Raw genomic sequence first — 18529 nt, 5'->3', positions numbered from 1 at the left:
AAGAAAGACTTTTATGATGTTCTAGTTTCTACATTTCTTCCATCATTAGGAGTTGTTCTGCATAACTATAGCTCAAGTACTAGGACTGAGAATTAAGAGCCCCTAAGAATGGAACTAAGATTTAAATATTTTAATAGATGCAATTCAGTTTAATCTTCTTGCACCAATGAGAAACAAACAAACAAAGAATATGGCTGATTTCACTTTGAGAAGTTACACCAAATTCATAGGAATCAGCTCCAACTCTCAAAGACTTTCCTTTATAAATGTTATTATCAAACCATTTGTTTCAATATGTCTGGAGAAATCCATACTAACTTGCATTAATCTTATTAGGGTTGCTAAATAAGTACAAAAAGAAAGTCAATTCTCCCTTCTGATCCCCTAGGCCCAAAACTGTATTTTCTATCATAGGGATGCAGAGCTAACACATACATTTTTTTATATGCTGACTGTATATTCCTTTATACCAGTGCAGCATCAAGCACACCAGGCAGTGCTGTAATACATAATTAAAATAAAATAAAATAAATTGAATTCACAATTTTATTATGGAAAGGTTGAGCATATAAGCTCCTGGTTCTTCAACTCACAATAAAATTTGAAATATAAATATAGGGCTCGTCACCTGTTACAAGCTATCATTCATTAGGCGCTTAAGGCCTATGGATATGTCTACACTGCAATTAGACACCGGCAGCTAGCCCGTGCCAGCTGATTCAGGCTCATGAGGTTTGGATTGCAGGGCTGTTTAATTGAAGTGTAGACTTTCAGGCTTGGGCTGGAGCCTGGGCTCTAGGACCCTGAGAGGTTGGAGAGTCCCAGAGCTTGGGCTGTAGCCTAAGCCCGGAAATCTACACTGCAATTAAATAGCCTCACAGCCCAAGCCCCACACACCCAAATCAGCTGGTATGGGCCAGCACAGGTTTTTAATTACAGTGTAAACATACCCTATGTCTTACTTTACCCATTTTCTCTAAAGCACAGTTTAGAAATATCAACATCAGAATATTGAAAGAAAGCTCAGAGTACACCCAGAGTATACTCTGCCTCTTAACAGCTGATCCAATCAACAGCTGATCCAATCAACGTTCTCAACAGCTGAGCTGAAGCATTATGAAGATAAGGAGATGAGAGTTCTAAAATGAAATATTTGTTTCCACTGAACATCATGTAAAAGATAGTTTTTCACTTGCCTGATGTTTGCATGGCACTATGGCACATGGAGCTACACTTCTCCAAGTCCTATGGATTTTCTGTCTAGTGCAGTGGGGAAAAAAATTTCAAGGTCCCTGAGTTCACAACAGGTAAGGTATTCAGGGAGCTAAGATAGCTTTCACCTCCACTGCTGTGGTTGATAAAGATGATATATGACAGTGGTTTTAAGAGAACACCACCACCTACAAATAATAATATAGAGGATGTAGATCAAGAGCTTCTCTTCTCCCTGTCTCATATCACTCAAGAACAAGGAGACATTCAATAACATTGACAGGTAGCAAATTCAAAACTGAAAGGAAAAGGAAAGGCAAGGAAAAACTATTCACACAATGCATAATTGCCACATGATGATGTTTAGGCCAAGAACTTACCCAGGAAGGAAATCTAGAGTTATTACAGTTAATGCTAAACACATTTTGGGAAGGAATATAAAAATCTCATGCTTCAGGGCTTAAACCACTCTACAGCTATCAGAGATTAGGATAAGGCCTTCATAGAGGGCAGTTTACTGTGAGGTTTCTTGCACCTTTCTCTGAAGCATCTGGTGCTGGCCACTAGCAGCGAGAAGATGCTGGATTAGATGGCCCACTGATCTGATGCAAAATGACATTTCCTATATTAGCAACAGAGTTAGCCTTGGCAAGAAACAAAAACTTTTATTTAGGTCAACAGGGTTGCTTTTAATATTGTTTATTTAAAATATTAATTTAATAGCCCCATAACAAAAACAACTAATATCCCAGTTTTCATGAAGTGATGTACTGTCATTAGGGCTGCAAAGATGAACTGGGATGGATGATAAAAGTGGAGCTACGATTTTTAAAAAAGCCTTTTTAAAGTGTATATGGGAAAGCGGATCTAGTATGAGGGGCACAAAATCCTAATTTGAAAGGAAAGTTAAATACTACTGCAGTGAAAAAAGTTATAAAATGCCATGAGAAATTATGGACCAGGATTTTTTTTAGTCTTCTGTATTATTTTCTCTCTCAGTTCTCTTTTCTGATTTTGCTGCTTTTGTGAATTGATATATAACTAAGACCCTACTTGAATCATGGGATGATTGTCAAATAATTGTGGATGGGTTGTGGACAAGACATTGAAAACGGTGGAAAAGTAATAATAGACCTTTATTAATTGCAATAATTTGGAAAAGCCAGAGAAAACCTATTTAAAAAAAATTTACTGGAACAATATAAGCATTCCAGTACGATGTTATGCCTGCTACTTTTTTTGATAACCAGACATTTTGCTGCATCTATTTTACAGTCATTAATGTGCAGGGCTCCTTCTATCAGTCCCAGGTGGCTGGGGTCTTGCTGTTAGCCCCTGGTGGCGGCAGCCAGCGTCCCGCTCTCAGTCCTGCTCATGGTGGGCTCCCGCTGTCAGGCACCTGGCTGACAAAATGGCAGAGGAATCCTAATATTGCGGGATCTGCAATATCGGCAATTACATAGGGCCTTATATATGATTTCATGAATGCTTTCGCCTGTGAATTCACTACACACTTTACAGTCATCACATTGTATGGTCAGCTATTTTGACTGATCCCTTTTGTTTTACTAACCTCTATGACACCAGAAATCATTCACACAAAGGAAGTGACCCGCACGCATAGGTATAAAGTTACTCACTGGTTTTCTGATAAATCTCCTTACAATCTGCCCTTGGTTTTACTCAAAAGCATTGCTGCTTCGGCCTTTCATGCCAGTTTCACTCTTGCATATGCTATATATAATTGCATACAGCTGCTAGCATGGTCTGTATTTTGTAATGGTTGTTGCTTAAACTATTTTGAAAATTTTACAACTCCCTTTCTGTGGTAAATCACATTCTCCCCTCCAATATGGACTGCAGCTTTACTCCTTGAAATGTGTTTCCATAATAAATCCACACCACACAACATAGAGATAAAACAATAGAAAACTACAATAGAAAACAAAGTTAGAAAAGGCTGTAGAAAGCAAGAGAGAGATTAAGACACCAAAAAGCCACATGGAATATTAACACCATAGATTAAACAAAATTAAAAGACTAGGGAACACAAGTCTACTTTTTGTTTTTATATATATTTAGAAAATACATTAGCACTGTCCAGTGTCTTCTAAGGCCTCGATCCTAAAATGAGGTCCACCCATGCAAAGTCTCTTAGACATCCAAGAGACTGGTTGACGGGGTCCCATTGTAGAGTTCTCAATAGCATTCTGATCCTTACAATATGTGCGGCACATAATACTGATGGTATAATTTTTTGATAAAAATTATAGTTTTTCTTAAAGGAAAAGTATAAACCCAAACAAACGTGATCTTGGGAAAACGACTTCAAATGAAACACTATTTAAAAACAAACAACTGGATACACTGAAATCTTGTCTGAAGAATTGGGCCAGGACACAACAGTTAATAAGACACCACATACTGCAGAATCAGATGATGGGTAATTGAACAGAATACAGGGAGGATTGATTTGAATGTTCAACAAGCTTCCTGGCGCGGTAGAAAAGGTGATGAATAAACCTTTCCTTACTTTTCCCCAAACTCCCTTTAATCTCCCTTTTGCCTTCCTCTCCCTCATTCCCCCTCAAGCCTGCCAACCTTCACATGGTCACTAAGCAGCCACCATCTTTTCTGAAGGCAGCCTGGCTTCAGCCCCGCTGGAAAGTGTGGGAGATGGTGGCCATCTTTGCTGCAGGCAGTCTCACTTCACCTGAAAAGGCTGTAAGGAATGGCAGATATCATTGGGAGGGAAACCCCAGGCTTCAGTCCCATAAATTGTAATGGGAGATGGTGGCCATTTCTGAAATCAGCAAAACTTCACCAGAGTGAAAGCAGAAATCATAAAATCACAAGAACCTTTAAAAAGGGTCAGATACCTCATGATAAAATTGAATGATTCAACAAAGCTGCTATTTTTCTAGCAGCTTTACTGAAACAAGAGAGGCTTCAGGTAGCAAGCTGAAAGTTGCACATTAAAATGTAACTGTCTAAATAAATGAATGAATATACTGAACGCCTGATTTTGATCTTCTACAGTAGAAAACAATGTTCAGTGTGGTTCTGAAATGGTGACAATGGTCTAAACCAAAGCAGGGCTAAAAGACAAGGTTCAGGATAAAACATGAAACCATCACCATGGAAAACACTGCTAAGGCACAACACAATTGAAGATGACTCCTGCACTTTTCTATTCACAATCACCATGTTTGGCCTCTTGCTCTGAAACATCATCTGAATTATTTTATAAATGCTCCATTATGTACATTGTATTTTATGACTTAAATAACAAATAGAGATGAGCCTGACTCACTATGCTTGGATTTGAAATTTAGTTTGAATTCAAACTTCCTGAAATTTCAGCTATTTTTTTAATCCCATATTTGGTATTCTAGTTGGTATCATTATGAATGTACGAGATGGTGGCTGAAGATCTTCTACAAAAAATAATTAGTCTAATTTTCCTCATTTTTTTTACTTTATGAATGTTCTCCCTAGCAATTTAGTTTATAAAGTGGCCTATCATGCTCTCTTGGGTAATATACAAATTAAAAAAACCCACATTGATACAAAAAAATCGAATACAGTGACAACTAAAAGGAGTCAACAGCTTTCACTCAGAATAATCTTCAAGCTCCTAAGCCACGTCTCTCAAGAAAGAACTGAAAAAAACCAAATAGGCTTTGCAGTCAGCTAACTTTGGCTTTGTTGGGAGAAATGAATTCCTGAGACCAGGGCTGCGCAGTGAAAGTGCTCTGACTCCATCTCTTAATGGTTTAAATCTTGAAGCTTTAGATAATAGCAGCAGCAACAATAATCAATCACCTCTGCTAATTTCAGCTCTAGGGAAAGGACATGAGGAAAGAGGCAATCTCCAAGGTAGTCAGGATTTATAGTAAATGACGTAGAGCAGTATACATCCAATTAGCATCTTGAATTAGACTTGTAAATACTCTGGAATCCAGTGCAGATGGAGCACAGCTGTAATATGCTCCATATGTAAACCACCACTAAGCAAGTTGGAAGCCACTTTCTACTTATGTTAATGGAAGTTTCCTGTTGAGTGCTGTAAACAGTAAACTAATCTGGAAGTGACAAAATTAGGAAGGGGTCAGTGTCCAGAGGAAAAGTCCCAACCTCCTTTAATAATGAAGATGAATAAAAACAATATCAGATACTATTGCTCTTTGAATGTCCAAAGTAGCTACGATCTAGTGGGCCCCGAGACTGAACTTGTTAACAAAAGGTAAATTTTGTCTGAGAAGGTAGGTATCTACCTACTGTATCTTCTTGGTATTTGCCCCAGACAACCAGCGTAACCTCCCATCTTGTCAGGATTCAGTTTCAGCAGCTACCCCTTATCCGAACAATTTTACCACAGCAGCATCATGTACACACTGAAAGGAAGGTGGATAGTACAGGACCCCAGTGTATCTCATATGAGAAAGCCCTGAGGCAGAATTACCCCAAACTAAGACTTGGACCCTCTCAGATAAAGAAAAAATGGAGCAACTTGCATTGTTCCATCCATACCTGTCAGGGTGCAGTGGTGGAAGCATAAGACACTTCAGGTCATTTATGCATACAACCCAAGTTGTTGGTGTTGATTGAGAAAAAAAATCAGAGAGAGTTTAGGTCCTACCTCCTTTATATACCACCTCTTTTTCTATCCCATCACAATGGTTGACAGCAACTTTTCAGAATTTCTTACAAAAATTTTATAGTTATGATGTAATCTGAAGGGTATATTTCATGGATCTCAAGCCATGGCTGGGAAATATAAATGCTAAAAATAAGAATAACTTATTGGGTGTGGAGTGTGAAATCAAAGATAGAATGAGAAGAAAGAAATTTAAAAAATAGGTAACATATAAAGGGTAAGCTAAATAAGCTATTTTCCCCCTGAATAAATGACGACTAGATAACTTCCATATTTGTTCAGGATAATTGAAACAAAGAACAATGTGAAAAAATGACAGACTTTATATTACATATGATGCCATTACATGTTTTTGTGCTCAACCTGTTTTAACTACATTAGTGAATACTGTGTGCCAGTAGATGACGTAGCAATAGGTTCACAGATACCATCAATATTCGCAGAAATAGATACACAGTACTTGGAACACATCACAGCATCACGCATGCAAATAACAATACCACAGTTTCAATCAAACCCACATAATGGAAAAGGTGAGTTGTAAAAGTGAAAGTATTTTTGAATGTTCTCACAGAACTAACCCCCCAAAAAATATAAATCACACAGGAAATGGAAAAGGGCAGCAAATTGTCCTTTTGGTAAATACCATGCCATCAGACAGACTGCAAAAAAAGGATCACAGTTTACAGAAAAGATTAAAATAAATCAATACACTGGTAATAGAAAAACTATCTATAACAAGGAGCTCAGTAGACTGCACAACACCACTGTTCTGCAGCGGAATTACTTAAATGAGATCAAGAGATTTGAACAATCGAACACTTCCTGAATACAAATGGATAACCAAATGACCACTAGAAAAAGTTATATGGAATGCTATGAAAGCTAAAATATAAAGCTCTAACAGAAGAAATGATGAGCATAAATATATATTTATAGTTTTCAGACATAAGTGATAACTAAAATGGACACTAGACTATAAAAAAAGAACTTGCACGTAAATTTGAGCAAACCTAAGGGAAATATTCAACATTAAACTTTGTGTCTACTCCATTTCTGTGGGCACTACCGTGATACCGACAATAACTGGGAAGATCAAGAACTACATATTAAGAATCAAAAAGGAGTGGCAAATCACTATTAATTAAAACAGGCTATCACCAATGACCAGAAAGGCTGTGATATCTAAAATTAGAGAAAAAAATCTAAGACCAGTCAAACCAGCCCTATATGCTTTGATTAACAAAACAGGACCCATTCAAATAGCAAACTCCAATGATGTAAGTCTAAAATTTGGCAGAGTTGCAGCTCCCTTGAGACCTTGCATTGTGGAAATCACAAAGTCTTACCATAATGCTTGTGTCAACTATTTCAGATTTATTCCACCTGTGTCCATTTTTGAAAACTTAAGAATCTTCATTTTATGTTGGAACACCACATTTGAGCATTGCCTGCGCTACACAGGTTTCAGGACCTCAGCAGAGTAAATACAAAATAACAGATGGGACTTTGTAGCGTGTCCCACTGATTCACCACACTTACCAACTAATGGCATAGTACAGTCACCCTACAGAATGGCTAACCACATCTAAGGACATCTAAGGAAGCATATAATTTTGGAAAATCAAGTAGAATCAAAACAAATAAATAAGGAACAGAACCCCTACCTCGAATGTGCCGCCAAAATGTGTAAGAAGGCGACAAACAGAACTATATATAGTAATGAGACTACACCACTAGCTAAATACAGCCCATTCTTCTCTAGTACTTCAACTAGCAACCTTGGAACGTCACTGATTCACAACAACCCTCTCCCCTCTGCTACTCAATCTAAGATCAATACACTCCATTCTCATTAAAAAGAGCTCAAAATAACATATTAATAGCCCAACCTTCTAGAATGAAAACATGCACAGAGGGGCCCTTCAATTTAGACAGGAGACTTCAGAAAGCTCAAGGTAAAAACATCAGAGGAATGTACAGAAGAAAAAGTTGTGCAGTACTAAACGCAAGACTAGTCTGGGCACACTACCATACAGTACGTTTATTATGTGTACATGTGCATGGATGCAGAAATGGTCACCTATTTGCTCACAGAGATTGAGGATGCCATGTCAAAATGCAGAGAGAGTACTCCAGCTGGTACACCCTCCCCATGCCAGAAGAAGCAGTGCTCCCACAACACGGACTATTTGCATGCTGCTAAAGGAACCTGATGTTCTGCCTGGTCCTGTGGTTACAAAGGCTCAGTTTCTGTACCCCTGGAAAAAGGCACAGATGCTGGGTTAGGAGAAGAAACTGAATTCTGTATAAGGGTTGGCACTGCTGGCGAAAGAGCTGGGGTGGAGTCGTGCAGCGGCTTGAAGGCAAAAATGAGAGATTAAACTGAATGCGGTGTACAATGGGAAGCCAGGAGAGGGACTCAGAGAGGGGATGACAAACTGGTGAGCAGGGGAAAGATTATTAGTGACTGCATTTTGAAGGTACTGGAGATTATGACTCAGGTATACGACAGGCTAAAGAGAAGGAGGCTGCAATAATCAAAATGGGATAAGAAGGGTTATGAACATTTTACTTTCAGGACCGAGAGGAAGTTTCTGATTTTCTATACATTCTGGAGGAAGTAGCGGCAAGATTTAAATACCGCCTGGATATGTGGGGAGAATAAGAGTAAGTGGCTAAAGTTACTTTCCAGGCTGTGAGCCTGGAGGATGGTGGCAGTAACTTCAGTGGAGGAGGGGGAAAGTGGAGAGGATTTAGAAAGAAAGAAAAACAGTTTGGTTTTACCTTTAACTAAGAGTGAGTTGTAGATGAGCCATACAGAAACAAACACTGGAGATCCATGCTGAAATCAGGGACTGGGCAGGAGGAAAACAGATCAGCTGTAGAGAAGTTGATTTGTCAGTAGTAAGCATAAAGGTAATAGTTGAATCCATTTAGGTTGACAAGGCTGTCCAGGGATAAAGAATGGAGCAAGATAGGGATCAAGGAAAAGGGGAAGAGGATGATAACCTAAGTGAGGACTAAGCCAGGAAAGCCAAAGTAGGACAGGATCTCAAGGAGAAGTGAAGAGTACTTAGATCCGCTAATCTATAATATGGCAGTTCCAGTAACTAGGATGTACAGTACTGATATTTGAAAAAGAATGATTTCTACAGGTGTTGTTTCTTACTAATTTGACTTTCTTTGCTAATCTATTTCGAAAGTTCATGCAAACTACTGTACAATTCCCCTGTCTTTACCAATACTTTAACTGGTATAAAATTTTTCCACTCAGTTTTCCAATTTATTTAAAACAATTCAATCTACAGATATCGATATCTTAATATTTCACATTCAGGCAGCTAAGCCTTCTCTTTAAGTAAAAATGCATCTCCGATTAATTACAGCAGGCTTCCAGTCCCAAATGCCTCAATCAAAGACTATCATCGTGAATATGTGCACCAAAAAAGGGAATCTGAATATTAACAAAGTAAAGTGTGAAATTAACTACAAAATACAAGATCAATCAGATTTTTAGCGAAGACAGAAGCTGGCACATAGTGAATGTAAATCAGTATCACAGCCACACTCAGCATCATCCTGTTAATGAATTGAAGGGAGACCTTTTTTCTTCTGAACAACAGTGCCACCCAGTGGATGGATGAGGACAGTGAGTTAATAAGCACTGGAAATGGAAAAATCGCAGATGAAATCCGGCGGGGGGGGTGAGGGTGGGGGAAGGTGTTCCTTGACAGACCAATGATAATGCTGCAGGCAAAGAGATACTATGAGTTGCCATAGCAACTGTACCTTGGAGGGCTGTTCGATTCTGAGCAGGATCAGTCATCTGTGCTTCGCTGCCTGTAACTACATCTCCTAGTAAATAAATAAAAACATCTTAGGATTTTTACAAGAACAAATACAATTTATTGAAATAAAGTCTTTTAACTTGTGGTTCACTGAACAATGGTGACACTAACTCCACACAAGAAACAACATGAACCAAGCAAAAATAGTAGCTGAAAAATATGTACGAAAGAGAGTTGGCAAAAATTAATGGGATGGTTTGGCAAAGAAACTTGTGTTTTTTTTATATAAAGCAGGTATGCAGAAAAAAACCCCCAAAGTGTAAAGAGATTTTTTTTTACATAAAGATGTGAACAAAATTGTACAACTAAACATAATTTGCTTCTGGCTCTTCACAATGGTAGTACAACTCTGATACTAATGCACAAAACAGTATCAGAGAGTTGTGCTATTATTGTGAAGTGCTAGAAGCAAAATATGTTTAGTTGTTGCAATTTGTTCTAAGGTGCTGCTAAACTCACACCTTTATGTTGCTGTTGCTGATTTTAATATGCATTTTCTTAATCACGTATGAAATAGTGTTGTCAGTAATGCAGTACTAAAATCAACAAAAAAGTAACAGATTTGTTAGTCTGCAGTTTATTCTATTCATTACTATGTAGCTCTGCTTTGAGTAAGCACAGCTGCTCCCTTTTGCCCCAGAAACAACACACTTGTTTTCCTGACATCATCAGCAGGGAGTTAAAATATATAGTGAATTCAAATAGACTGTATTGAGTGGCATGTCATAATGTTATATTGATTATGAAGATCTTGTTTTACTACAACTACTTCAGAAATGTAAACATGCAAAATAAATAGTAGTCTGGACACTCCAATAGCTGAACATAATTTTGGTGGCATTTCATTTTCATATTGGTCATTTAATATGCACTTGTGATAAAGTGGCATTCAAATCAAAAGCCTTTTTGAGTCAAGGACCCCAAAGGAAATCTATATCTTGTACTGTAATTTAAATGATACAAAAAATTAGGTACAGTCAATATCACAAAGACGAACTGAAGGAGAAACTCTTTTCTTTAAAGAACACATCACCAGCTGGTAACTAAAGAGTAAGTGGCTTCTGAAGAAACAAGAAATCCTGTGACACACAGAGGGCAACAACTTAGCCAGGTTTTTTTCCAGAGACGTTTTCCCCTTCATATTTATTTTCCTTTTAGGATAACAAGCTCTACACACAGTACACTGAACTCAAGCTTTAAATTTAACCTCAGGGTCAATGAAGTGCTCCTTCAGTAGGAATAGGACAATATTTTAATTCTTATGCTGTTAGCATGCTATCTTACACAAGAAAGCAGTATTGGTGCCCGATCTTTTCCTATACTGTAGGGTAGACTGAGTATGGTTAATTTAATATTAGCAGAATTTGATTTTTCTATTAGGTGGCACCCTCAGTGCTTGGGTACTTAGTTCAACTATTATTTCTAACATTACAGATGAATCTGGAATTTGCAGATCTATAATTGTATTCTTTTAGATCAGTCTACAGTTCTCCATTTACCTTATTTTAGTACATAGGCATTAACCTCACAAGAATTCAGCACATTACAAAAACTTTAAAATGAAGAAAGGACATAAATTATTGATCTTTAAAAAATCAGCTCCTAATAAAAAATGAGCCCCCCTCATTATAAATGTAGTGTGAGTGACTTTGAAGGTGGAAGAAGTTACTCACCTTGTGCAATAACGATGTTTCTTTGAGTAGTGTCCCTGTGAGTGCTCCGCTGTAGGTGTGTCTGCGTCCCTGTGCTGCTGATCAAAGAACTTCGGTAGCCATGTCCATTGGGCCCACACGTGTGCTGTCTCTCCTGGTGCTGCGCCACAAGGCTACCCAGCACGTGCCGGCTAACCGTCCTCAGTTCCTTCTCGACCACAGAGTAATAGCAAGAACTCCGAAGTAGAGGGGAGGAGGGCTGGTTGTGGAGCACCCATAGGGTCACACATCTCGAAGCACCATCGTTACTGCACAAGGTGAGCAACTTCTTCTTCTTCTTCTTCTTCTTCTTCTTCGAGTAGTGTCCCTAACGGTGCCCCACTGTAGGTGACTCCTGAGAAGTACCCCCTTGCAGGGCTGGGACTTTGGAACAGAGTTAGTCAGATGATAGTACTGTGGAGCCAAAGATGGCATCAGAGACAAAGTCCCCGGTGATCGCATACTGTTCTGCGAAGGTGTGGAATGACACCCAGGTTGCCGCTCCGCAGATATCTGAAATGGGAACATCCTTGAGGAAGGTGACAGATGAGGAGATTGATCTCGTGGAAAGTGTATGGATCGAATCTGGAGGGGCCATGTTATGAATTTGGTAGCACTGCTTGATGCAATTCAAGACCCACTTGGACGGTCTTTGAGCTGATATCTCTGAGGCCTTAGATCTTTCCATCATAGAAAGAAATAGTCAAGGGACATTCTGAAAGCCTTTGTCCTGTCAAGGTAGAATGCAAGGGCTCTCCTAACGTCTAGGGTATGCAATATGGCCTCCCTATTGTCTCGGTGAGGCTTGGGGTAGAAGGCAGGAACATGAATAGACTGATTTATGTGAAACGAGGCGGTCACCTCAGGGATGAACCTTGGATGCAGCCTGTGTGTAACCTTGTCAGAGAAGAATATTGTGTGGGATGCACTATCAGAGCTGCTATTTCCCCTTGCTGAGATAATTGCAACTAGAAAGACTGTTTTCATTGATGGGTATGCTAGAGAAGGGAGGGCCTAGACAGCCCTTTCAACAGTAGGCTTAGGTCCCACAAGGGGTGGGAAGTCAAGGGAAGAGATTTGTTATTCCCTTAAGGAACTGTTTAGTAGCCAGTGCGAAAGTACTGAATACCCATCTACGGTACTGTAAAATCCTGTAAAAGCTGCTAGGTGAACCCTGAGAGCACTCAGGGATAGCCCCGATTTTTAAGGGTCAGAGCATATTCCAGAATATGTGGAAGAGCTGCTGACACTGGAGAGATTGGCTGGGAAGTGCAGGAAATCTTGAACCTGGACCATTTCTGCAGGCAAGTGCGTTGCGTGGAGGACTTTCTAATGGGTAGTACAGGGGTCAGCAACCTTTGAGAAGTGGTGTGCCAAGTCTTCAGGTTTTGCATGCCAGTAATAAATTTTACATTTACAGGGGCCCCTGAAAAAACCTCAGACTGGCAGCGAGCTGAGTGGGGCTGGCGGCCAGGAGCCCGGCTGGTAGGGGGCTGGGCGGCTGGAACTCCAGACCAGCAGCAAGATAAGTGGGGCTGGTGGCTGGTATCCCAGGCCTGCAGCAGTCTGAGCAGGGCTGATGTCCGGTACTCCGGCTGGCAAGGGGCTGGCGGCTGGAACCCCAGACCGTCAGCGGGCTGAGTGGAGTGGTGGACGGAACCCCAGACCGTCAGCGGGCTGAGCGGAGTGGTGGACAGAACCCCAGACCGGCAGTGGCTCACCTGCTGCTGGTCTGGGGTTCCATCCGCTGGCTCCTGCCAGCTGGGGTCTCGGCTGCTGGCCCCTCTCAGCCCGCTGCTGGCCTGGGGTTCCGTTCACTCAGGCAGGCAGCGGGCTGAGTGGGGTCGGCAGCTGGGACCCCGGCTGGCAGCAGTGTGCCAGTAAAAATTGGCAGCCGTGCCGCAGGTTGCCGACCCCTGGGGTAGTAGAACCTCTTGCACTTCCTTTGACCATGAGCTCTATAGGTGCTGGAACCACATAGGAGCCATGCTTTGAGGTGGAGGATCCTCAAGTTGGGATGTATGGTATTTGTCTTGTGCTGTGAGACAGTTTAAAAGCATGCCCTATCCAATGATGTGTCTGTGGTAAAGAGTGACAAAGGTGGCACCTGAAAGAAGGGGATCCCTTTGCATGCATTGGCTGGGTTCTTCCACCTGTCCAGGGAATTCTTGATCATGGTGGGCAGTGACGGGTCTATCCAAGGTGTCCCTATTCGACCTGTAAACCGAGCTGAATCACAGCTGAAGGCATTGCATGTGAAATCTGGCATGTGGATTCACTGCTGTGACGACTGCCATATGCCCCAGGAGCGAGAGGCAGATTGTGTCTGGTACTTGGGGGCTGCACTGAGTCATGTCTATAAGTAATGCTAGCGACAGAAATCTGTCCTGAAGTAGGAAGGGTTTGTCCTGTGGTGCATCTAGGTTGGACCCTATGAATTCTAGACATTACACTGGTGTGAGGGTCAAATTCTGGGCATTCATCTGTAGGCCCAGTTCCGTGAATGAGTGCGTCATGCCCTCAGTGTCTTGACGGTCCTGAAGCGACTGGGCACTGAAGAGAGTTGTCTAGGTAAGGATAGATCATTATCCCTTAAGATCTTAAATATGTGGGCACCTGTGAGAGAACTTTGAAAAATATTCTCAGGGCTGATGAAAGTCCAAAGGGAAGGACCCTGTATTGTTAACGGTTGTTTCCCAGAGTGAACCTGAGGAAACGTCTATGAGCCAGCAGTACTGAGATGTGAAAATTGCCATCTTGTAGGTCAAGGGCTGAAAACCAGTCTCCCTGTTCTGGTGGTGGAATGATAATTGATAATGTGACCATCTTGAACTTCTGAATTTTGACAAACTTGTTGAGAACTCTGAGGTCCAAGATGGGCCTCCAACCTCCCTTCCTTCTGGGTACCAGAAAGTACCGAGAGTAAACCCCTTGCCTCGTACATGTTGAGGTACTGGTTCTATGGCTCGTAACTGCAGGAACTGATCTATTGCCTGCTGTAGTAGAGTTCTGTGAGAAGGGTCCCTGAAAAGGAATGGGGAAGAGTATTGTAGAGGGGGCAGGGAAGTGAACTGGATGGAATAACCAAATCTGATGATCTCTATGACCCATCTGTCCAACTTTATGAGCTCCCACCCACCGTGGAACGTTGCCAAAGGTGACCAAATGGGTACATGGTCCCAGGTAGTAGCATGGAGTGGTCTTGCAGTGCCTCGACCTGCCTGTCAAAAGTGATGCTTACGGGCACATGGTTGGATTGAGGACTGGGCACCTGAAGGCTTTCGTTTTGAGAACTTTCCCTTTTTCTTCTGGGGTTTAGTGGCATTGTGACGGGAGTAAGGCCTCCGATGGCACTGAGGGCTAAAACATCTTTTTTGCCTCAGTGTGTAGATTCCCAGTGTCCTGGAGAGTGGTCCTGGAAACCTTCAAGGAGCGGAGAGAGGCGTCTGTCTTCTCGGCGAAGAGCTTCATCCCCTCAAAAGAGAGGTCATCCACTGTGATCTGCACCTCCTTCGGGAATCCCGAGAGGTGGAGCCACAGGGCTCATCTCATCATCGTATCTGTGGAGATGATCTTGGTAGCAATGTGGGCGGAGTCAAGGGACAATTGCAAAGTTGTTTTTTCCACCAGTTGTCCTTCCTGGATGATGGCATTGAAGGAATCCTGGGAACTCTCCGGCAGCTTATCAATAAAGTAATGTAATTTATTGTAATTCATGTACTTATGCTTTGCCAAGAGTGCCTGGTAGTTGGCAATTCGAAACTGTAAGGTAGGTGAGGAATACACCTTCCTACCAAAGAGATCAAGGTGCTTCCAGTCTCTGTCACAGGGTGTCATCCTAGAGTTGTGCTGTCGGCCATGAGATTTCACAGAGTCCACCATAATGGAATTGGGTGGTTGGTGGGTGAACAGGAACTCTGATTCCTTTGTAGGGACATAATATTTTTTGTCTGCCCTTTTGCATGTTGGGGCCACCGAGGCTGGGGTTTGCCACACCATCTTAGCTCGGTCTAGGATGGCCTCATTGATTGGGAGGACAATTTTGGAGGCAGATGAGGCCTGGAGGATATCAATAAGCTGGAGGTATGTATTTTTAACCTCCTCCAATATTATGCAGAGGATGTCCGCCACTCTCTTCAACAGATCTCAGAACAAGCTGAAGTCATCTGCCATGGAAGGTGGCGACAGCATGACTGCTTTGTCCGGTGAAGAAGAGGATGGCCTTCAGTGTGATCTCCTCCTCTGTCTACCTCTTCCTCCGCCACTTCTTGGGGTTCTGAGGTCTGTGATGCTGTAGCTGAGAGGGCATGCCTCGGAAGCTCTCAAGTGATACTTGGTGCCCAAGAGGCAGGTTGTTGGTGCGCCACCCAGGGGTCCCAGTGTGGCCACTACAGTGGCACAGAGCCTGGTGGAGGTGCCCATGGGTGACCATACCAAGATGGTGATGGGGCTGTCTGGTGTTACATTCTCAAACCCTGTTGATACTGGGCCCTATATGGAGCTTATGAGGAGTACAGAGAAACCCCGTCCGACTTACTGACTGATCCCTAACTCAATATCAGAGGGGCATGACATATTGGGAAATATCCTATGGTTGGCCATGGGTTGGTGCCATGATCTCGGTACCGATGGGCGAAGAGCCAGGAGCTTCCAACATAGCCAGGTCACTGGCCTGATGGAATTCTACCTTTACTGAGCATCCGGGTGTTGGTGGTGGTGCGAGGGGAGATGGGGACCTCACCCATACTGATCTCTCTGGTGCTGGATGGGCCGATGCTGCCATCGGTAACTAGACAACAGCTCGTGTACCAGGAGCGTATTAGGGAGTTTGCCATTGTCTCTCTGTCCCGAAGATTTGGTGCCCAAAGGGTCTGTGGGCCTATCAACAGCACTGGACACTGATGGTTGCTGTGAGCCGTGGGTGTCAGATGATTCTTGTGCCAACAGTTCAGAGGATACCAAGTGAGAGGATGATTGCTTTTGGCTATCCCTGGGCTCGCTGAGGGGACTTCCTGCTTTCTTTTTTGACTTGGGAGAGGAGTCCCCAAACTGTTTCTTTGACCCACTACTTGAAGTTGAAGGTTGAGGGGAAGACTCAAGCCCTTCTGAAGGGCTGGGGTCAGAGAACCATCTCCATAAAGATGATTTTCTGGTGGAGCTCTCTGTCCTTGCAAAATCTCAGTCAGAGCTGCTGGCACAGGGAACTCTTTTGTGGAATGGGGTGCTCACTGTGGCAGTGAATGCACTGAGTGTGCTTACCGGTGACCAGCATTGCATCACTGCAGTGCGACGCTTCTTGAAGCCTGAAGAGCTGAGCATATCCTTGTCCAGGGGTGCCCCCCACACCCAGGGTTGACACAAGAATGAAGCCTTTTCTTTTTTCTTGTTGTTGTTATTGGGTTGGTTTTTTCTTTAGGGCATGGACAAACAGAAGTCAAAGAAGGCTAAAGGGTTTTTAAAAGCTAAAGATTAACAACGGAAAAGGACAGCAGGATTGTCTGGCTATGTAGACTCCCTCCTCAGGCCCTACGCTACCAGCACTCCCAGCTACCTTCGAGACACCACTGACTTCCTGAGGAAACTACAATCCATCGGTGATCTTCCTGATAACACCATCCTGGCCACTATGGATGTAGAAGCCCTCTACACCAACATTCCACACAACGATGGACTACAAGCCGTCAAGAACACTATCCCCGATAATGTCACGGCTAACCTGGTGGCTGAACTTTGTGACTTTGTCCTTACCCATAACTATTTTACATTTGGGGACAATGTATACCTTCAGATCAGCGGCACTGCTATGGGTACCTGCATGGCCCCACAGTATGCCAACATTTTTATGGGTGATTTAGAACAACGCTTCCTCAACTCTCGCCCCCTAACGCCCCTACTCTGCTTGCGCTATATTGATGACATCTTCATCATCTGGACCCATGGAACATTCCTTGAGAAATTCCACCATGATTTCAACAACTTCCATCCCACCATCAACCTCAGCCTGGTCCAGTCCACACAAGAGATCCACTTCCTGGACACTACAGTGCTAATAAACAATGGTCACATAAACACCATCCTATACCGGAAACCTACTGATCGCTATTCCTACCTACATGCCTCCAGCTTTAACCCCGACCACACCACACGATCCATCGTCTACAGCCAAGCTCTGCGATACAACCACATTTGCTCCAACCCCTCAGACAGAGACAAACACCTACAAGATCTCTATCAAGCATTCTTACAACTACAATACCCACCTGCGGAAGTGAAGAAACAGATTGATAGAGCCAGAAGAGTTCCCAGAAGTCACCTACTACAGGACAGGCCTAACAAAGAAAATAACAGAACGCCACTAGCCGTCACCTTCAGCCCCCAACTAAAACCCCTCCAATGCATTATTAAGGATCTACAACCTATCCTGAAGGATGATCCAACACTCTCACAAATCTTGGGAGACAGGCCAGTCCTTGCCTACAGACAGCCCCCCAACCTGAAGCAAATACTCACCAACAACCACATACCACACAACAGAACCACTAACCCAGGAACCTATCCTTGCAACAAAGCCCGTTGCCAACTGTGCCCACATATCTATTCAGGGGACACCATCACAGGGCCTAATAACATCAGCCACACTAAAAGAGGCTCGTTCACCTGCACATCCACCAATGTGATATATGCCATCATGTGCCAGCAATGCCCCTCTGCCATGTACATTGGTCAAACTGGACAGTCTCTACGCAAAAGAATAAATGGACACAAATCAGATGTCAAGAATTATAACATTCATAAACCAGTCGGAGAACACTTCAATCTCTCTGGTCACGCAATTACAGACATGAAGGTCGCTATCTTACAACAAAAAAACTTCAAATCCAGACTCCAGCGAGAAACTGCTGAATTGGAATTCATTTGCAAATTGGATACTATTAATTTAGGCTTAAATAGATACTGGGAGTGGCTAAGTCATTATGCAAGGTAGCCTATTTCCCCTTGTTTTTTCCTACCCCCCACCCCCAGACATTCTGGTTAAACTTGGATTTATGCTGGAAATGACCCACCTTGATTATCATACACATTGTAAGGAGAGTGGTCAGTTTGGATGAGCTATT

General features: G+C 42.4%; 1 protein-coding gene across 1 annotated transcript in view; it reads right to left on the bottom strand.

The window, feature by feature from the left end:
- TBC1D5 (TBC1 domain family member 5) overlaps nucleotides 1-18529 on the bottom strand; it is a 274096-nt gene that overhangs the window by 67309 nt on the left and 188258 nt on the right. The window contains exon 17 of the mRNA XM_073333539.2: nucleotides 9665-9730. Coding sequence (XP_073189640.1) covers nucleotides 9665-9730 — 66 coding nt within the window. The remainder of the gene's footprint in view (nucleotides 1-9664; nucleotides 9731-18529) is intronic.

This window comes from Lepidochelys kempii, chromosome 2 (assembly GCF_965140285.1).
Source record: "Lepidochelys kempii isolate rLepKem1 chromosome 2, rLepKem1.hap1, whole genome shotgun sequence".
NCBI classification, from domain to species: domain Eukaryota; kingdom Metazoa; phylum Chordata; order Testudines; family Cheloniidae; genus Lepidochelys; species Lepidochelys kempii.
Note: the sequence above shows the minus strand (reverse complement) of the source record. Positions and strands in the feature narration are given on the sequence as shown.